The sequence below is a fragment of the Histoplasma capsulatum genome (genome assembly GCF_000150115.1).
Source record: "Histoplasma capsulatum G186AR genomic scaffold supercont2.16, whole genome shotgun sequence".
Classification (NCBI taxonomy): Eukaryota; Fungi; Ascomycota; class Eurotiomycetes; order Onygenales; family Ajellomycetaceae; genus Histoplasma; species Histoplasma capsulatum.
In genome coordinates this window covers 64,658-85,539 of record NW_025544816.1, presented here as the reverse complement: position 1 = coordinate 85,539, position 20,882 = coordinate 64,658, and the positions used below count along the sequence as shown (strand labels likewise).

Here is a 20,882-nt window from a genome sequence, read left to right as displayed (position 1 = left end):
ATGTGCCCTTGACGATGCGTACGCTACATGCAAAGTATTCAATCAAGTAGCTGATTAGGGAAATACGATTTTCGGCCAAAGATTGTCTCATCAACCATGCAGATGAACTACATAGAACACATAAACCGTAATCGCCTGCTGACACCTGAAAAACCATTCCTGGGTACTTTCATGATCAGTTGTAGTTATATCATGCTACATGCTACTTATAGGGCATCTACAAAGTCCAAAGTGAAAACTAACTATACAGTAAATATCAACCTCCATCCCTCCCGGACACAAATACCAAGTGTAACAGGAAAAATAAGATAAAAAACACAGAAAAGTTTGTCTACCTGTCTACTCGTTAACAGGTTCCTCAGCAACATAGTGCAGATAAGCGCCCATCAGCTTAGTGCCCTCAATATAGTTGCGCTTGTCGAGCTTCTCGTTGGTGGAATGTGCCATATCCGTCGAGCTGCCCATGGGCAACAAAAGGACGTTCTTGCCAGTGGCTTCTTCGAAAGTGAGGGTGATGGGGATGCTAATTGTGTTACAGTTAGTTAAAAATTAATGTTCATTCGAGTACAAAACGACACAAGGGAAAAAGGAAAAGGGGATCAAAAGTACCTCCCGCCCTCCCTCGTCATATCCGGCTCCATACCAAATACCTGCTTAACAGCCTTACTCGCAGCCTGGAAATTCCAGTGTTTAGGGCTAGCCACCCACCACTTCCCACCATGCTGCAGCGAGCAATCCATAGTATTCTTGCTGTTCAATTTGGCGAACTCGGCCTTGATATAATCAAACACCAATCGGTCCACATCATCGCTCTCCATATTGGGCACGGTACGGATGGAGAACTTTCCAATGACTTTCGCGGGAATAACTGTCTTGGCACCCGGGGCGGAATAAGCGCCTTCCACGCCGTGGACAGAGAGAGATGGGTAGCGCCATCGTCTCATGAGGGTGGATTCCTTGTCTGGGAAAATGGAGGTGGTGTTGCCAAGAGACTCGTACAGGTTATCCATAGTGAAACCGATGTTAGTGTACAAGTTCTTCTCATCCTCTGTCAGTGGAGCAACGAGCTCGTTTATGCCTGGAATCTGGATGTTGCCTTTAGCATCAACCAGCTTGGAGAGGAGAATGACCAGATCCGTCATAGGTTCATGGACCGTGCCGCCAAAGACGCCGCTGTGCAAGTCCTGCCCCGGGCCAGAGACGGTGAGCGAGTAGTAATTGCAGCCGCGCAAACCGTAGGTGAGACATGGTTTCTCAGTACCCAGCCAGTAGTTATCGGAGATGCATACAGCATCAGCATCCTTGAAAAACGCCTTACTTTCGGCTTTTACGAACTCCTCGAGCCCCAGCGAGCCGTACTCTTCCATACCCTCAAAGCAGCCGAGCAGGTTAACGGGGAAATCGACTCCAGCCTTCTGGTGCGCTTCGATGACGTTTAGCCAACCCACGACGGGCCCCTTGTCATCCGTGCTGCCACGACCGAACATTCTGCCTTTCTCATCGACTGTGAGGGTGAAGGGCTCCGTGTTCCAGCCATCCTCACGAAGGGCGGGCTGCACATCGTAATGACCATAGACGAGAATGGTCCGCTTGTTCTTGTCGTTGCCGTAGCGGGTGAGGATGACAGGGGGCAGGTCCAGATGAGGCCGTCCAGGTTCCTTCCCTAGTTGTCGGATCTCAACTTCAGCTCCCAGACGCTTGAGTTCATCAACAAGGAATTCTCCCATCTGTAGTAATAAGCAGTAATTAGAAAATGTGATGCCTTTTGAGGATTGCAGCGGCACATATCGGCCGTGGAGATTTAGCAACGTACTCTGACAACATCCCGTCTGTTGTCATCCTGGGCAGAAATTGACGGGATAGCAACAGCTTTTCTCAGGCCTATATCAAATCGAGGGGAATTAGCAGTCATCCAAGCCTGTAGCTTCTTGATAGGATTAGGTCATCGCACATACGATCAATGAAGTGGTCTTGGAGGTTGTCAACCCTACATGGTAAGGCAATGTGGGCCTTGATATCAGCAAACGGCATATCCTCCATGCATCGGTGAATTTAGTGGGAAAATATATGTTCTATCTCCATAACTCACTCCTTGAAAAACGGTTCCAGCTGAGGCGCCATCTTGCGATCGTCGATATTTGCGTAGAAGGCTCTCTTGTGGATTCTTGCGGTGAGCGAAGCAGGTTGTTGACCGTTGACGGTACGACAACTGGAGGAGCGTGTTGTGACGAAAGTTGAGAAAGAGGATGAAGGTGAAGAGAAGGAAAAGAACCTATGAGCACTGAAATACCTCGGAGCGTGGAGCAATGGAGGGATGATCAAATGCGCAGTACTGTGTTTGATGGCAGGGAGCGATGCTGCGATGCGACTGAGGGGAAGCGAGGCGGGGAGCATTTGGCGGGATGTTCTGGGTAGATGCGGCAAGGTCAGGAGACGAGGACGATTGCTGACGGCGCAGAAAACGAGGTTGCATCGGTATTGTCTATCTTCCACTTTTCTCTGCTAGATTTGATAATAGTTGTCTTTTCTGAATAGCTCGTTTCGTGCTGCGAGTAGCGTCAGCATGGGGTTGATTTATTTATGTTTTTCTTTTTCTTGATATCATCGTGATTACAATCTAAGGATATCCGCGTCTGTTTGGAGCAAAAGATTAAGCTTTTTTGAGTGTTCTATATTTATACATTGAGGGCAGAAGATAGATACTATGCTGTACAGAAACATAAGGGAAAAAACAGAGGAAATCTAACAGCAAAAGTTAGGAACGGAAATGGACGAGGGAAAAGAAAATGGGACAGTGATCAGCTCTACAATGAGGCCATTCCCTCGTCCTACTCGTCCTCCTCCTCATCACCCGCAACCACCCAGTATACAGACGTTATGGAGAGCAGAGTTGTGTTCTCTCGCCCTCCTTCGACATTAAATCTCTCAATCTCCACTCCAAACAGTAGCTGCGACCTCCACAAATAATAACTCCCGATGAGGCCGACCTAGCTAAGGTATATAGCGGCCCGAATAAATAGATTATTGATCCGTTGCCCATAACTCTTTCCGGAGCTGTCTATCCTCCCTAGCAATCGTCCGCTTCTTGCCCCAGCGCGATTTGATAGCTTCAAGGACCTGCTGCTGGATAGCCTTCTTCTGCGGACCAGCATCGCACACCTGCATGACGAAATGGGTGCTGCATCCGAATTTCTGAGCCAGAGCATATCTGCTCCACTTCATGGGGTCCTCTAGCCGTAGCTGGCGCATTTGCGCTATCTCCTGTTCACCCAAGATGGTTTTGGTTTGGCTTTTTTGTCGAAAGACCGGTGGGAGTTGTGAGTGTTTTGCTGTTGTTGTTGCTGTGGGTCTCCAGGGAACGAAGAGGCGCGCAGTTTCCGGCGGACGTCATCTGGTGGGAGGAATTTGGTAGGGGTGTGGTATACTGAAGGGGCACTGGAGGGAGGATTGTAGATAATTCGCTCAGGCGAATTAGCAGAGAGAGGGCTGAATGAGGCATCAGGTTTCACTCGTAGGCGTTGCTTCAGGCGACGGAAAGTTGACTGGTATCTCCGGCATACAACGGTTGAAGCAGCTGATTCCGACCACGATGGAAGTAAGAATGGCAGAATCAAGATATTGCGCCGGGAATACGTGACGGGACAAGCCATTGCAAAAGAGGATGGAAAGATATGTAAAGAAGGTATGTTTGCCGGAAGGAATTCTAGGAGACCCACTGCTTGCCGATAGGGAAATCCTCAAGGGAACAACGATCAACATCCAGGAGACATGGCAGAGTCCGATAGAGTAAGAGGCCAGCAGAGGAGAATGGGATACGAAAGGGTGTTGAGACGGTCAAATATCAAATCGACTGCGGAAGAGAAATTGACAACGGACAGAAATTGTACGGACGCTTAGCCGGATTGGGATATCGATCATGTGAGAAGGGCACGGATCCGTATTACGAGCTGTAACTCTCTAGGGACGATAATATGAATAGATATTGGGCTTAATTACGTATCCCTATCTAGGTACAGCGTTCAATGCTGCCCGTTACAATAGGTGTGCATTTTTACGCGATCATATTGTGAGAAGACATTATTCCTCCGCCTTCATGGAGAAATACGGCGAGCTGCCTGAAATAACGTTACAATACAGCAGACCCTTCCGCCTCCTTAGGCGTGTAATAATACTCGCGTACCGTACCCGTACCGCACACGCACCCAAGAGTCCTCACCATCCTCAGCCTCATCATTTCGCTTCAACGCTCAACTTCATCTCCAGCTCCGGCTCAACCTCTTCTGCGTCTTCCTCGTCCCTTTTATCCTCTTCATCCTCTTCATTCTCCGTCTGCGCCTCCTCTATATCCGCCCCATCCCTTTCCTCAATATCCTTCCTCGGTTTTCTCTTGCATCCGCCATACTCCATTCAATATTACCCCTTTTTCCCAGCATGACGTCGTTGATCCACTTGACACCAAGGCCCCAACGCCTTCGCTGCTGAGTCTGACATTATTCTCACCAACTACATATTGCAACCCTCCCCCCCAGCGTTGTCCAAGCCACCGGCTGCGGCTTTTTGCACTTCTCAAATATCTCTCTGCCAGTAGACAACATCCATCTATTCCATCGTGTTCCCTTATCAACCACACCACCCCTTTCGATCTCGTTTCTTCGAATACACACACACAGCACAGACAAGCTCTCTCTTCCTTTTGGTCTGCCACTGAAGTGGGGAACTATCCATACTTGTGTTTCTTAAGCCCCCAATCCGAAACATTTTTTCTAGAGAAGTTTCCCCTTTGCGCAAAGTCGTTGGGTCTCTATTTGCGAGAGTTCCTTACTCTGCACACCACTATTGTGTCTCGACTATTCCATTACTTCTATCCTTTAAGCAGTCATGGCTGCAGCAAATCAATCAACCGACAAAACCTCAGATACAACTCCTGTCAACGAGTTGCCAGTAACTTCGGCTCTATCCGTATCTGAACCACAACAAGCCCTACCACGACTTCCCCAACCAAATATTATCCCGGCAGAGGAGGACAAGGTGGACGCAATGAACAACAAGGAGAATAAGGAATGGAGACTCAAACCAAAGAAGAACCCTGAATCAGGCGCAGCTGAGAAGAGTGAATCGCAACAACGCCCATCCAACATCCCTAACCCCATAGCCACCATGAGACCTGTCTCCCCTCTTAATTCTCTCCACTCGACTCGACCATCCGCATCTCCACATCGTGCTAGAAATCCCTATATATCTCCGTCATCTCCTAATCGCGGATTTCGTTCTGCTTCTCCGCGCCTGCACTCCCCTGCTTCCTCGCAAATTTTCGAACGGAATGTCCAGGAAGATTTTGCTCCAGCGCAAGCCTCACCATCTATACCCTCACATATCATGACAGAAAACCATATCCCCCCTATCCTTGGTGCCTCATCTGCTGCTTTAACCGACAAGCATCTTGATCCAGACTCCGTCGAAATCATTACCCATAACTTCCACCAGCCAGCGTCACTCAGCGTGACAGGTGGCCAACTTGAACACTCGATGACGTCGTCTTGGCATGACGATCTCAACCCACATATACCCCCAGACGTAGAAGATTCGGTTTCAAACTACGGCGCCTTGGACTCATCCGACGTCCAGCGCCTAAGTTTCGTATCATTCGCTGACGTCGTCAACGGCGAACATGCCGAAACAGACCATGCCTCAAACCGCGATTCTATGTACATGGCAGGTCTGTCGACCAACGCCGCGTTGTTCGCCACGCAGAATCGCTCTCCATCCCCAATACGCTCTCCGGTCTCGTCCCATGGCTTCGGTACGTCACCGCCAACAAGCGTATCGCCTTCTACAAAGGGTTTGGACAACTCCCCCAATTGCGGGACCCGAGTTGCGGGGAGCCCCCGGCTCTGCGGCCATAGCCCCCCTCCCGGCACCTTTGGGGGTGAGTTAAGTGTCGAAACCATGCGGCAGGCCCTCCGGCGGACTGGCTCCGGCGATTTTGGTGGATTCCGCAGTCAACCCATGAGCGCTGTTGGAAATGATGATGGGACATATGATCGCCCTTTCAAATAGTCATAGTCACTCATCCACCCACTCTTGGAAGAGGTTCGATGCTCCTTTGTATTTTCGTTTTGTATTTTTGTTTGTATTTTTCTGTTCCTTTTTTCCATTGCTTCGCCTATCATCGTTACTTCTTTTTTCCTAATGCTATACTCTCCGTTTGACTAGCCGATTTTAATCAAAGAGGGGGTAGATGGGTGTTGTTTCGTACTTTTCAATTCTGAGGCTTTGCGTTTCGGGAAGTTCGTAACTCGGGTTTTGCTGTAATGTTTCCCATAACATTTTTGATATAACAGAACATTTTGGGAGGACTCATTCAGTTTCTTTTTTCTTTCTTTTCCTTTTTTCTTTTTCTTTTAATTTTCATGAATGATCTGTTTGTCTAGTTCTAGCTTGGTCCCTTCGAGCTATTTGTTTCTTGTCGTTTGACATTTGCGTTTTCACTCAATGTCCGCTTCCGAAATATTTTTATTTCGTTTCCCTTGCTCCTCTTTTCTGATTCCCCTAGGAGAAATCCTTGCGTACGCCACTCTACCGGAAGACCGTATAATTCAAATCCCATCCTTATAGGAATTATGTTCAAGTTGGCTGGCTAAATTGAACAGCGGTCTGTTTTCTATTATCTATCTATCTATCTATCTATCTGTCGATATACATTATCAGTTCGCCCACCACTACTCCTCACATTTCATAGATTGAAAGTCACGTCTTTTAGGGTAAATCTCGGGTCGATGACTGGATGTTTATACTGTCATATCCGATAATTGTTGAAATTATACACCACCCCCCCCCCCCCCCCCAACCCCCCACCCCCTTTTCTTCTTTCCCAAATTTTAAACTCTCTAAAATGGGAAATTGTTGTATTATTTGGTATCCCTCTTTTCCCATTTTTAAATTCCCTGGCTAAGTATTGGCCGTGGAAAAATGAAGGCGAGGCAATAAAGTAACGAAGAAAAACTCTCACAACTCGACTCATGATGCGCCATCCATATACAAATTGAGTTGGGTTTCCATCAACTTTCCATTTTTCCTAAGAAAAGGGTCGCGTACGTGGATACCCTTCACTTTCACACAAAACCGAACAAGCCGAAGGCTCAAATAAAAACGTTTTTATCAGGGAAATATACCACGCAGAACCGATACCCCATCGTAACTGACAACTCCGTTTTCGGGGAAGCGCGTTTCCAACGCGATAGAATAGGAATAAGGAGATGAAATCTCCCATTTTTCATCTACCACCCTGTAGGCCTCAAGATCCCTTCCTTTAACATGCACCGAGAAGGTTCCCCTCCCCTGGAGTTTCCCGAAAGCCAGCCCTCCAATCCAGGAGAAATATCAAACGTTTTATTCACGACTTATTCGAGACCTTCGCGGCCGCTGCAAGGGCACGGTCGACGCGAGCCTGAAGGTCCACAGGGTCCTCAAGTCCGACGCTCGTTCTTATTAACTCTGTAGGGACGCCTAGTGAGTTTGCCTGGGAGATTATATGTGAGTGGATTTTTCCCCTTTGGCATGAAAAGATATATATTGGGGTAGTAAATGGAGAATACGAAGTGACTCACCCATTCCAATTCCTCGTAGTGAGCTAGGATCACGTAGGGAGAGCTTTTTTCCAGAGGCACCTTTATGTTAGTGGATATCGTATCTAGGGGTACGCTTTCTAGGAGGGGGGGAATACCTAAGTGTAAAATTCGTGCCTAAACTGGGGCCCTTCATGACTTCAAAGGAGTCGTAGAAGGCAACCGCCTGCTCTTTTGAGTGGAAGGTTATAGAGAATAGACCCCCATACCCTCCGTTTGGGTTCTTGCATTTATCGTACCAAGGTCGAGTTGGGCTGTATTTTGGGTAGTAAAGGTCCTTGACTGTTAAAATGCATATTAGTCCTGTGCTCCTAGTTTTATACTTCCTGGGTTGAAATCCTGAGCTCTTTCAAAGAGGTACTTACTCAAAGGTGACGCTTTTAACTGTGCGGTGATCTCCTCAGTAGTAGCGTTAATACGCTCAATCCTCGATACGAAATCCCTGCTGTTTCGCTCGAGGAAAATGGCATCTTCTCCCCAATAATTATCTTCGTACTCCGTCTCAAGCACCGCCTTCAGCTTCTGATAATATTGCCCGTGCGGATTAAACACTGCACTGCCGCCCATAACATTGCTGTCTCCACTGAAAACCTTCGTCAAACTGCTCACGACCACATCGGCATACGGGAGAACGTTGACATTGATAAAGTTACCAACAGATTCATCCACCACCACGGCGAAGTCATATTTCGTCGCTAGGTCTCGAATACGTTCGAGATCTGGGGCCTTCAGCAGGGGATTCCCAGGGAATTCGGTGAAGAGCGCTAGGAATCGTTCCCCTGACTCCAACCGTTTTTGAAGATCATCTAGCTCTTCAGACGATGCATGCCCATAAAACTGAACACCAGGGCCCCATTTCTGTAATATCTTCAGCGTATCAACATAAGGGAAGCCGAAGCATATACTCTTCATCGGGCCCCGAGCAGCCGTTAGCATGCGATGGGTGTTGAAGATCGCACTCATGCCCGAGGGAAAGAGGAAGACGTGCTCTTCTGCCAACCTGGAAATCCGCCCATCCGATGATGCAGATTTCAGTGCTTCGCTGAGCTCACCATTGCAAGTCAATGAGCCAGCAATCCGCCTCCGAACCGCGAGCTTGGCATTATTGGCATGTGCCAGGTTCAAGTTACGGCCAAACCGCTCTTCAATGAATTGGTCAAACTCCATCGAAGAGGGGATTTCGCTTTTCTGCAGTAGATGCTGTGGCTGCGTTGATGTCAAGTCCTTGCTGATGCTCCCTAGAGACCCGTTTCGTTGATACCGCTTCGGCCCCTTGTGCGGCCATTGAGTTGTAGGCTCGTCCCGCTGCAGCAGCCGGCTCTCTTCGATTAAATATCCATCTTCCAAGGCCTTCAGACAGAATTCACTTCGGCGACTTGATATCCCATCACCCGTGTGTTGCCATACCTCCTTTGCAACGCTGCTTTGTGCGGATGGATAAAAAACGCAAAACAGAGACGATGCGATATTCGGATTTGCTTTACCACCGTCACCTTCATCTGAGAGCGGCTGCTTCTGCTGCTGCTGTCTCCGTGGCGGCAGAAGGCTAATAACGCGAAGCTTTTGTGCTTCCTCAGCTGGTAGCCGCGACGTCATGAACTGGTAACACCTGTCTGCAGTCTTACGAGACGGGAACAATGTGGCCGAATCCTCCCCGGGCGTACCGAAGCGGCGGACAACTTCTGCCACCAGCGCCCGGATGCTCTTGTGGATGAAGAAGCGTGGGTAGCCATTGGTCATGGCATCTATTACCCATTTTTCGCCCTTTTCATAGCCAATGTTGGCTCCCCATGTCGGGAGGGAGACACTCACAGCCTATATCCGCTATGTTAGTATATATCTGGAAAGGCGATTTGGATACTGAGAAGATAATGAGAGTAGATGATGCGACAAAGCGAATTATTTTATTTGTCTCGTTTCACTGTCCAGGGGTTCTTCGCGTTCGCAACCAACCAAGAGAGCAGAATCCATGGCTGAAAGCCTTCTAAATAACATTACAAAATTGAATGTAATTTCACTTATTCTTTATGCGAACATACATGGTCAGTTTCTGGAGGGACAGGTCCTCCCACTGGTAGTTGATTTACCATCCCCGGACGATCAGAAAGCAGCGCAGAAGGCGGGAACAAAGGCGCTTCAATTCAAGGAGGAATTCAAAAGCATACAGCAGGCATTGTCGCAAGTACTATTCTGTTCGAACCACCACTGGATTGCACTGTACTCGTCGCTGAAGGGTGGGAAAAGAAAAAATGATATACAAAAGTGAGGGGCAAAAAGTGCAGAGATTGATAAGAAAAGAGTCAGCGCGGGTCCCTCATATATAGATTACGCCGCCAAAACATCTAGGTCCATGGACCCATGTTAACTTTGTGAACTTATGAGAAACAAGATACACACTACAAGCACAATAAAGATTTATTTATTTATTTATTTATTTATTTATTTATTTTGGAATTCTTTTGGGGATCCTCTTTGAACAGGGTTCTATGAGTATCATACTCATTTTGTAACGATGTAATATATTACCCGGGCATATTTCCGTAATATAATACCGTACAATACGCCGCTATTCTGCTCAAAAAAAAAAAAAAGTTGGAGCCTCCAAACCGTCTCCAACACCATCCCAGCGACAAGAAGACGGGGAATTTGGGAGGGATTTCACAAACCGCCATAACGACGGCAGGCCCCAAAGTCATTTTCGCTGGGCTTGAGATTCAGCGGTCTTTACTTTCATCGCCTCCGTTTACTTCAATTCCAATACCTGCTCACGGGTTTGGCCTTCTTCATGGCAGAAATCACCGCAAAGCGAAGAAAGCTAAGCGTGGGCGATGGAGCTCAACAACCTGCCAGAAATGGAGCCAAATGGACGCAAAGTCGGTCGCGATCGCATGCTCCAACCGCTGAGCTTGCCGTTGCTAGTGGAGTGTTCAAGTCCAATGCCTTTAAGTTGCAGGTGGATGAATTGCTCTCTCAACTTCGGCCGGATCATGACAAGCTGCTTGCCCGAGTCGAAAAACCACTGCGGACATTGAAGAGCATCATCGAAAAAATACCAAATATCCCTCCCAAAACCGTGTCGGAGGCGGAGAAGAGTCTGCGCAAACGATCAGGCGTTTCTGTTCCGTTTCCAGAGCCCCGTCCTGCGAAGGATACGAAGTATACCCTGGAATATGCCGCACCCGTGAATATCAACGTCGTGGGGAGCTTCGCGGTCAAGACGGAAATAAAATCAAAGCTCACAACAATCGACCTGGCTATCACTATCCCGGGTTCGTTGTTCCAAAAAAAGGATTACCTCAATTATCGATATTTCCACAAGCGTGCCTATTACATAGCCTGCATTGCGGCAGGCATTAAAGATACCGTGGAGCCGGGCTTTAAGATAAGTTGGAGTTACCAAGGAGGGGATACACTGCGTCCTGTGATTCTGCTGGAGCCCACAGAAGGCGCCGACGAATCCTTCATACGCTCCAAATCCCGCATCCGCATCCTCACAGCCATCGATGAAGATGTTTTTCCAACTTCCGTCACCTTTCCCACCGCAACAAACATCCGAAAAAACAATGCGGATCACGATCAGCAACATGATTCTACTCAGCCAAGGGACCATATCGCAACGCCCATTTACAACAGTGCTATCCGATCGGAGGCATCTGTTTCGGCGTTCTTGAAGCTTCAATATGCTGCCAGTGTCAAATGCACGGCCTATCGAGATGCATGTATCCTCGGCCGGATTTGGCTTCAGCAGAGAGGTTTTGGGGCCTCTTTTGCACAAGGCGGCTTTGGCCACTGTGAGTGGGCTACTCTCGTAGCCCTACTCCTCGAAGCGGGGGGACCTAATGGGAAACCGCTTCTCTCCCCGAGCTACAGCAGCTACCAAATCTTCAAAGCTACAATTCAGTTCCTTTGTGGCAGAAATCTTATCCAACCATTCGTACTGTATGCAGATGGGATCTCGAAGCTCCCACCATCTGACGTGCCTATTTTCTTTGATGGAAAACGAGGAATGAACATCCTCTATAAAATGTCCCCCTGGTCATATTCTCTGCTACGCCACGAGGCTCTTACTACCTTGAAAATGTTAAACGACCCGCTTCGAGACAACTTCAACGGAGTTTTCATTTTCAAGGTTGATGATCCCCTTTGCAGATTTGACCACCTTATCTCAATATCTCCGCAAATCGCTCTTTCGTCAACTCTTCATATCAGGAAATACCAATCGTCTGTCTATGAAGTCCTTTTTAAGGCTCTGGGTGATAGAGCTAAGCTCATCAATCTTTCCGTTCCAGATACCACCGACTGGCCTGTTGGATCGGGTGCAACCCCTTTCACAAAGGGAAATGGACCGTCAATCACCCTCGGTTTATTACTCGATGCTGAGCACTCTAACCGGATTGTTGACCACGGTCCTTCAGCCGAGGATAAAGAAGCTTCCGCTACTTTCCAAAAATTCTGGGGCGATAAATCCGAGCTTAGGCGTTTTAAAGATGGAAGTATCGTGGAAAGTTTAGTATGGTCCGATCGCCAGTCAGACCCACCAATTGTCCAGCAAATTGTGGCCCATATCTTGAAGCTGCATCTTGGCCTTGATGGAAACCGCATCACATTTGCTAACTACGACCTTGGCGACGAATACTTCAACGGTGCCAGCGCATTGAACCCTACTTCTTCCTTTCAGCCGTATATGGATGCATTCAGCTCTCTTGAAAAACTACTCCAAGGCATCGATGGGCTTCCGCTCACATTACACCAACTCTCCCCAGCTAGCCCTCTCTTAAGGTACACATCAACTCAAATCTCAAACAGCGGGCTAGTGCAAAACAGTCCTGCCGATGTTCTTCTCCAGTTTGAAGGCTCGACACGATGGCCAGACGACTTGACGGCCATCCAAATGACAAAACTGGCATTTTTACTCAAGATAGCCGAACTTCTACAAGACTCGGGAGAAGTAGCATCCTGTCAAGTAGGTTTAGAGAATGAAAACAGCAGATTACTTAACACCTCCTTCCTCGACATCGTCCTCCCAAACTCCATCACATTCCGCCTTCGCATCTACCACGACAGGGAACAGACTCTGTTGGAGCAACAACTGAAAAAGAAAGATCTGGCAGCACGACAAAAGGAAGAATTAGCCTTTGCTCTCGCCACACACAAGCGCGCTTTCATTCAGGCTCCCCGACACACACAAGCAATCCGAATCCTCTCCACCCGGTTTCCCTTGCTCTCCCCAACCATCCGCCTCGTGAAAAAATGGGCAAATTCCCACCTCCTAACCCCTCATCTCCGAGAGGAACTTCTTGAATTAATTGTTTGCCGGGTCTTCGTCCATCCATTCCCCTGGGATGCCCCTTCTAGCATCGTCACCGGTTTTCTTAGGACTCTTCATTTCCTCTCCCGCTGGGACTGGCAACTGGAGCCGTTAATTGTCGATCTAAACCAAGAACTGACATTGCAGCAATTGTCCGAGGTCCAAACGCGCTTCGATGCCTGGCGAAACATCGATCCGATGATGAACACCGTCACCCTCTTCGCCGCGTCAAACCTTGACCGGGATGGCGTCACTTGGACCCAGTTCTCGAAACCGCCACGAGTCGTCGCAGCGAGACTATCTGCCTTATCCAAATCGGCCATGAAGCTCGCGGCGGAGAAGAAGCTAGATTTGCATGCTCCAGAACTTTTCATATCGCCCTTTACGGATTATGATTTTGTGCTTTGGTTGAATTCAAAATATGCTGCTGGTAGCCGGAAGAAGAGGGAGGACCGAGCTGTGTTTAAGAATCTTCAAGGACTATGCCAGGGGGTTCTAGATGGTGATATGACGGGTTTTAAACCCGCTGCTGCGTTTGCGGACGAGTTGACACGTTTGTATGGACATGCTATTGTATTTTTTCATGGGGATTATGGGGAAGCTGGTGGTGGTGTTATCGCTGGTGTTTGGAATCAGCAGACGACGAAACCACGGACGTGGGGGTTGAAGATTGGCTATTCAACTATTCCGTCGATTGTTGAAGGCGAAGAGGAAAATCAGACGGAGCTTGCGCCTAATAAGACGGCGATTTTGAATGAGATTGCCACCATAGGTGGTGAGCTTGTCGAGAAGATTCAGGTTAACCGGTAAAATGCATACGAAGATGAGGAAGCAACAGGAGCAGGAAATGAAGAGTAGAAGTTTCATTATCAGTACGTTAAAAATTTAACGTCTACCTCTTCTCTATATGTAAAGGAAACAATAGACTACGCAAAAATGTAAAATAAAGAAACGAAAACGTTGACCAAAAACGCCGGTGCTATGTAATACCTATTCTTTCATCCAGGAACAAACCATAAAGTCCACACATTCTACCCATCAGCTCTTCGGAACTCTATAGATGCAAGTGACTCTGTGGTCACACGAGTGGGCGGTCATCTAATCTGTATCGTGGCCACACGTCTTCACTAACCTCTGTTCCTCTCACCAGCTCCGGTTGCATCCTGGGTAGAGAACGAGCAAAACTTGTCTTTGATCGCAACAACTTCATAGCTACCTTCATCAGACGTTCGGATGATCTTGGTGTGTTCATAGGATATGTCATGTTTAGTATCCAAAATTTGTGATTTCTTGCCCTTTCTGTCGATAGAACTGCGCGTATATCTACAAAAGGAAGTAGCAAAATCAGTATTTCTCGTCAAAAAGAGAGGAAGAAGTTTAAGGAAAATAGGGGAAAAATAAAAAAGACAAACAAAGCCAAGATGCAGGAGTATGAAAAGACGGCAAAAACAAACAGGAGGGAAAGGATCAACGAAGTAGCTTACGTGAACTCGAATGGGGGAGTTCCCCAAAACTCAAAAATCATCTCAGCCTCTCCACCCTCATGTATTTCGACAACGGAAACAGATCCGCGACTGACTCTAACGCTAGGCATCTCGTGAATAATCTTGGTAATATTCTTGTACGCCTTGCACTTCCCACTCGCCCCATCGCTCACGGCCGTAATGGCAAATTCACCTGGTTTTTCCGCAATGCGGCGGAAGCTGGAGTTCGGCACTGCTGCTTTCCGATCCACGCCGTTAAACGTATAGTACACCTCGAACGGAGCGTGGCCAGATAATGAGAACGAGAGTCGCTCTCCAACACAATAGTCTACCTGTGTTTCCAGTGGTATAATTGTTGGGACATCTGAAATTGCAACTCGAACAGAGGAGCCTTCATATTCTGTTGTGCGTTGGCAGCCGCGTGCATCCCGGACTTTCTGGATGCTTATGACGTGTTGGCCTAGGTTGAGATACCGTCGGGGGATTGGCAGGTTATGTCGGTTGGAGTCTATGTGTGGAATGGATAACACCTCCGGTTTCGATACAGAAGAATGTTTGATCCCAATCTCCAGGGAGAACGGGGGAACTCCTTCCAGAATTATAGGGATCACTTCCTCCGCATTGCCTTCTTCTTTACAAAATCCGTATATGTGGTTGGGCTGCTCAAAGCGCGCGGAAGGTCGGGGATTAACCCGCTGCGTAATGGTGACTGGTGCATGCTTCTTACGATCGAAGCTATAGAGATTATCACCAAGTTCTATAATCTTATAAGAATAATCACCCGGTTTTGATGTGTCCATTTGTAGAGAAGCAGATCCCAGTGCCGCCGTCATTGTCTTGATGCTTGTGGAGATCGCGCCAGTGATTGGCCGGCGCTGTTGTTCGTATCGAATCGTGTAAGGGGGGGTGCCATCAAATTTCATTTCCATGAGATCCTCATCGCCCTCGCAAACCTCTCGTTTTGCTAGAACATCCTTATCCTCAACGGGAGAACCATCGATAGCTGTAATTGCCGGTCGAGAAATCCAAGAAATTTCGAATGTGCTTGCTCCGTTGTCGACAGAGCCGGGGCATGTAGAATCACTAACTGCGACGATTTCATATCGGCCACGTTGGGTGAGTTGGACAATACTATTCTCATTCCAGAGCGTCCTCTCGATGGGAGGTATCGAAATGTTGTCAAGGTTTCGAAATCTGACGGTCCACGGCGGAACTCCTTCCAACCGTAGCGGTAGCTCTACTTTCTTGTCCTCCAGAGCAAGAATGCTGCGCTTCTTGTCGATCAGACCGAAGGCAGCTTGAGGTCTCTTGGGCCGGACATCAATATTGATCTCCTCCTTTAACAACTTCTTGCAATTTGATTTGTCCTTCACACTTGTCAAGCCTAAAGTATATCCACCACCATCAACGAGATCTTCAGTAACAACGGTCGCTATCTCATGCTCACTCCGAAGCGTACGTTTGTTCCTCTTCCCATTGTGGACGAGCTCGTATTGCAGTTCCCATGGAGCTTCCCCAACGAACAAAACATCGATCGAAACAGGTTCGCCAAAGCAGGCTTTGCGACTAGTCACAGAGCCCAAGAATTGTGCTGATGCGGGAGGCTTCACATCCTGCTCCAACACCGGAACCTTCCCCTTCAATGGCTGGGGAAGGTAAACGCGATCCGAAATGTCAATGAATTCGTACTTATAATGCCCTGCTTCTTTTGGCCTAAAATCGATTTGTCTCCTTAGAGAATCGATGGAGATGAGACGGGTCTGAACTCCGGTTGCCTGCTCGATATTATACCGAATTTGGAACGGCGGGGTTCCAATCAGGTCGAGGTCCACCAGAAGGCCAACCGAAATGTTTGCACACTTGTCATACAGCTTTTCGTATCGTAAGTTAATACTTGGCTCAGGAGGATTGTGAAGGAAGCAGGACGCAGGTTCGAATATCTCGCCTGAGCAAAATTGGCTGGAGATGGCAGTAAGACTATACCATCCCTGCTCCTGGATTTGAGGTTTGTCGTCAACGCTTTGAAGACTGATTTGCTGCACGGACGGAGGAATGGAACTGTCGTCCTGGGTGGCTTCACTCTTGTAAGAGTACGTCAATGTATACGGGGCATCAGCTGCCTGATCGCGCCCAACGGAATGGAAATGAAGTGGTAGATCAATGGAATGACCATTCGCCACTTGGAGATACGATTGAGCGTTGCATCCAGACAGCGAAACGCGAGGCCGCTCATGAACTAAGAATTGCTGAGTTTGTGATGAAACTTTCGAAAGTTGTTGATCGCCATCTTGAAGAGCGAGAGAATAGTTTGCAACATTTCCACAAGCATCGTGGACCTCTTCGATAGAATATATCCATTCGCCCCCAGTGCTCAGCGATTCATTGAGCGGAACTTCAATTCTTTGAGGTTGCGCCCAACTAACATCTAGGTCATTCGGGTCTATCAGAGGGCCGACACGGGCTTGACTCGTGAGGGGTGATCTAAAGTTTTCTGGCTGAATGCTCTGGAATGAAACGCCGTGATCGATATTATTAACTTTGCGGCTATATTTGATCTTCAAAGGTGGCGTCCCCTCGACCACAAGCATCAAGTCCGACAGCTCACCCTTACATCGGTTATCCGCCGAGGTTCGAATTACCGCTTTCGGGCACGCCGCAACAAGGGTGTCAAGTGGACGGCGTCTAACCTCAAGCTTCGAATCGTCCACGACTCTTTGTAACTGGTAAATTCCCGTTTTTTTGACCGGAAATAGCAAATCTCTTGGACTGTACTTATCCGAACTCGGGTGGCCCTTATTCGCTTGCTTCACTATATGCTTCAGTTGTTTGGGTGGAACTGAGATGGTCTCGCTCTCTCCAGACTCGAGATCAAACCGTAAAAGATCAATGATTATCGGGGTAGTCTGGTTCACACGGATTGGAAGCATGGCTTGGGTTGTCTGGCTGTCTATACAAAAGGAGGCTTGCTCTGGGTTCAATACTGCAGAACTAAAACTCCGTGTCAGTCATCACCATGAATAAACAGGGGTGCTTGGGGGACAAATAGCTCACCCTTCTGGAAGGATATGGATGATTTGCTTGCCCAGAATCAAAGACGAATTACGGAGGATGTCAGCCGGTTTAACCCTTCTTTCTGATATGGAGAGCTCTCTGTCATAGGCCACTTTAACGAGAGCAGCCATCCATGACTCGACGGGTATCTACTTTAAGATCAGAACACAGCTTCGTTATAGGTTCATCTTGGGACGCTTCATTCATAGACTTACAGGGATACGAAACATTAAGAAGGCATTGGCAACAGCATGCACCATGAATACCGCCAACGTAGTCGCAAACGACCACTCTAGCCATGGTACCCTCAGAGCAGGGAGCCCGAACAAAAATATGCCGTCAATTGAGACCCATTTCAAGAAAAGCCAGGTTGAATCGAAATCGTCTGTCGACGTCCAGAATTCGTACATGCGCCACGCATTCAAGGCCAGGTAGAAAGCCACCACATATAATCTCTGAGATGGCGCATCCACAACACTAAAGGGAATAAGCGGCGCGTTTGAGTCCCTTCGTTCTAGCCTCACCGGTGCGGGTTTCTCGTTTCGAAGGGTTCGCAACCGGGCTTCGAGTGGAGTCCCATCCTGGCCGTCGTTGAGGGTTCTGTAATGTGGAGATTTGCGGGGCGTCTGGGGAAAGGAAGATCGAAGTCGAGGAGTGCCGTTCATGGCATGCTTAGAGGGTGCGGGTTATGGCGAAGGAGCCGTAGATACACAGGACGACCGACTTAGCATTCCAGGTCCCATCCAAGCCTAAAACAAGGAGAAGTTAGAGAGGGACTCTTATACTTCAACCATTGGTTTTCGAGCGATTCTTCACTCACTCTGTCGTTACCATATCCTTGCGATTCCTTTCGTAGTGGAATTGTGTCCGAATATGCCAGGAGGGAGAGTAAATTCAGGCAAAAGCTCGCTATCGCAAAAAGTCTGGTGTCAACCTAGGCACCGCTGGAGAGGTGGAACACGCCTAGCAGTGGTTGGTCCGCACAACGCATAAAGGAAAAAAGGCGGATGAATGCAGGGTCTTTCTCCTTCCTAGTCGAATGGGCGGTCTGTCAACCTGTGGCTGCGGATCTCAAGTCAATATCCTACTGCACACAGTATATGCCTGGTGTTTGCGCGAAAGAAAAAAAAACGGCGGTCCAACGCGTCAGGATGGTTGACGCCAAGACAGGGCCAACCTTTTTGCTCTTGTCCGCAGCTAACCAGCATCGCGTGTAAAATAAATAGTCGCGGACGGACGTCATAAAAATTGTTGAAGATTGGGCAAATTCTGAGGGACGAAAGAGCGGAAGGGATATATATATTTGTTGTCCCGAATACAGGCTACACAATCTACTTCTCATTCCTTCTTAATGGTTGAGTAAATATATTATTAGTTATCATCGGATAAACTCGCTTCGCCTGCGCCATGCTCATCCCTTGGACTTGAAGCCCACTTCATCCTTCAGAGCAGTAGATATGACGGCTCGGACAAAACGACGACGGCTTAATCCGCCAACAACCTTTGAGACTTTGCCGCTCCAGCCACTAACAAAGGCCGACAAAGCTCGCTGGAATGGCTTCTGCGAGATCGAATCAGAACCGGTATGTCTACGTTACGATTTAGGTGTATAGTACCTATTCTTTCGAAGCTAAACTGGCATCTAATAGGCGCTTTTTAATGTTATGCTCCGTGACTTTGGTGTTAAGGGGGTTAAAGTGCAGGAAATTGTATCTCTGGAGGATGAGATGCTAGCGCTCCTCCAGTATGTGCTACGGGCTACTGGCTCAATGGCCTCCTATAATAAATTTGTGTCATTTTTGACTAATTCCAATCAATGCACAGCAAACCGGTCTATGGGCTCATATTCCTCTTTCGATGGAAGGAAGATGACCCAGATAAACAGGAGTCAAGCTGTCCAGAGGGCATTTGGTTTGCGAACCAGGTTTGCCTCCGCCTTCCATTGAGGACATGTACAAGAAAGAACACCCTCTGAAGACTTTCTCTTTTCTTGTAGACTTCAAGCTACGCTTGCGCAAGTGTTGCCCTGCTAAACATCATCAACAATGTTGATGAAATCGAACTTGGCGAGAAGCTTCAGCATTTCAAAGACTTCACCTTGCCTTTGACGCCAGCATTGCGTGGGTACGCAATCGGCAATTTCGAATTTGTCAAACGAGTCCATAACTCGTTCGCGAGGTATGTTCTATATATCATTTGATTATAATACAAAATCAGGCGATTCAATAAACTAAACCTCCCCAGAAAAATGGACGTCCTCAACACCGACCTGCAGCTAAAGACCGAAGCTACGAACCGAAGGTCCAGAACGAAGAAGTTGAAAACCCAGGATTACGATGATAGCGAAGCTGGCTTCCATTTCATCGGCTTCGTCCCAGCGAAGGGGAAGCTATGGAAGTTTGATGGGCTCGAACGCCAACCCCAAAACTTAGGTAGATTTATACATTTTTATTCCCATCTCGATTCTAGTTTCCTTTCTTTTCCCCTTCCCCTTTAACTTCTTTAAACTAATCCCTTGCATTCAAGGTGACTGTTCAGGTGATAAGTGGTTGGATCTAGCGAAGCCAGAAATAATCTCGAGGATGGCAGAGTATGAGGAGGGCCAGATTGAGTTTTCGATCCTGGGCCTTGTTAAAGACCCTCTGATCGATTTGAGAACACAGCTTGCTACAAACATCAAGTGCGTCGCTACCATAGACGAGCAGCTATCTGCACTTGGCATATCGCTACCGGACCTGGATGGCACAGCAGCGACTATCAATGAAAACAGTAATGGTATTGGCCATGATCCATTCATCAATATTGAGCGGGAAGAGGTGGAACGGGCAGATGTTCCGGGTGATCTCAGAACCAAGTATAAATCTGCCACACCAGATGAATTGGCAGGTTATCGGGAAGAGCTCGTCGGTGCTCAAAAAAATATACGAATTATGATCAGCGAAGAGGAGCAGTCGCATCGGGCGGATGAGGACTACGCAACGGCCAGAAGACACGATTACGGACCGGCTGTGCACACCTGGGTGCGTCTCCTTGCACGCAAGCAGGTGATTGAAAAGCTAGTTGAGGAAGTACTGGCGTATTGATCTACTTGCGTATATAGCAGTTCGTTGACTGAGGCTTGAAGCATTAGTCTATGTATTAAATAACTATACTATCAATTTTAAAAGTTTTGTCAGTCGCTACAGTAATGATAATGTTCGATATAACCAGTATTTTGCCATTTCTGAAACATGTCATGAAGTATGTATCTCTTCGTTTCAACCAGCTGCTTCGAATCTCCATGCGAAGTGCAAAAATAACTCCATTCAATACAAACCCATGGGAGAGGATGGAGCATCAGCGAAAAAGGAGGCCAGAAACTGCCGAAAATTAAAACTGAAACGCTAAACAGCAACTTTATTGGCGCCTTCGGGG

General features: G+C 47.8%; 7 protein-coding genes across 7 annotated transcripts; 3 read left to right on the top strand and 4 right to left on the bottom strand.

The window, feature by feature from the left end:
- Window positions 1–103: 103 nt before the first annotated feature.
- HCBG_08487 (cytosolic non-specific dipeptidase) lies at window positions 104–2,394 on the bottom strand (the record flags this gene model as incomplete). Its single annotated transcript, XM_045435536.1, has 5 exons — window positions 104–523; window positions 610–1,727; window positions 1,814–1,881; window positions 1,956–1,987; window positions 2,090–2,394. 5 exons carry the CDS (start codon window positions 2,392–2,394, stop codon window positions 340–342), a joined length of 1,707 nt encoding a protein of 568 aa, XP_045283636.1.
- A 627-nt stretch (window positions 2,395–3,021) lies between these two features.
- On the bottom strand, window positions 3,022–3,650 carry HCBG_08486 (mitochondrial 54S ribosomal protein YmL20; the record flags this gene model as incomplete). Its single annotated transcript, XM_045435535.1, has 2 exons — window positions 3,022–3,240; window positions 3,270–3,650. 2 exons carry the CDS (start codon window positions 3,648–3,650, stop codon window positions 3,022–3,024), a joined length of 600 nt encoding a protein of 199 aa, XP_045283635.1.
- A 1,228-nt stretch (window positions 3,651–4,878) lies between these two features.
- On the top strand, window positions 4,879–6,057 carry HCBG_08485 (uncharacterized protein; the record flags this gene model as incomplete). The annotated part of the gene is made up of 1 exon (XM_045435534.1): window positions 4,879–6,057. The coding sequence occupies one exon, from the start codon at window positions 4,879–4,881 to the stop codon at window positions 6,055–6,057; it is 1,179 nt and encodes a 392-aa protein (XP_045283634.1).
- Window positions 6,058–7,393: 1,336 nt separating this feature from the next.
- On the bottom strand, window positions 7,394–9,799 carry HCBG_08484 (cystathionine gamma-synthase; the record flags this gene model as incomplete). Its single annotated transcript, XM_045435533.1, has 5 exons — window positions 7,394–7,519; window positions 7,608–7,650; window positions 7,724–7,907; window positions 7,991–9,440; window positions 9,791–9,799. 5 exons carry the CDS (start codon window positions 9,797–9,799, stop codon window positions 7,394–7,396), a joined length of 1,812 nt encoding a protein of 603 aa, XP_045283633.1.
- A 611-nt stretch (window positions 9,800–10,410) lies between these two features.
- On the top strand, window positions 10,411–13,743 carry HCBG_08483 (pre-rRNA processing protein Utp22; the record flags this gene model as incomplete). The annotated part of the gene is made up of 1 exon (XM_045435532.1): window positions 10,411–13,743. One exon carries the CDS (start codon window positions 10,411–10,413, stop codon window positions 13,741–13,743), a length of 3,333 nt encoding a protein of 1,110 aa, XP_045283632.1.
- A 27-nt stretch (window positions 13,744–13,770) lies between these two features.
- HCBG_08482 (nucleoporin Pom152) lies at window positions 13,771–18,133 on the bottom strand (the record flags this gene model as incomplete). The annotated part of the gene is made up of 4 exons (XM_045435531.1): window positions 13,771–14,256; window positions 14,418–17,405; window positions 17,469–17,617; window positions 17,684–18,133. The coding sequence occupies 4 exons, from the start codon at window positions 18,131–18,133 to the stop codon at window positions 14,061–14,063; spliced, it is 3,783 nt and encodes a 1,260-aa protein (XP_045283631.1).
- Window positions 18,134–18,697: 564 nt separating this feature from the next.
- On the top strand, window positions 18,698–20,607 carry HCBG_08481 (ubiquitin carboxyl-terminal hydrolase; the record flags this gene model as incomplete). The annotated part of the gene is made up of 6 exons (XM_045435530.1): window positions 18,698–19,051; window positions 19,118–19,212; window positions 19,293–19,392; window positions 19,465–19,646; window positions 19,713–19,900; window positions 20,007–20,607. The coding sequence occupies 6 exons, from the start codon at window positions 18,926–18,928 to the stop codon at window positions 20,549–20,551; spliced, it is 1,236 nt and encodes a 411-aa protein (XP_045283630.1).
- Between the last annotated feature and the right edge of the window lie 275 nt (window positions 20,608–20,882).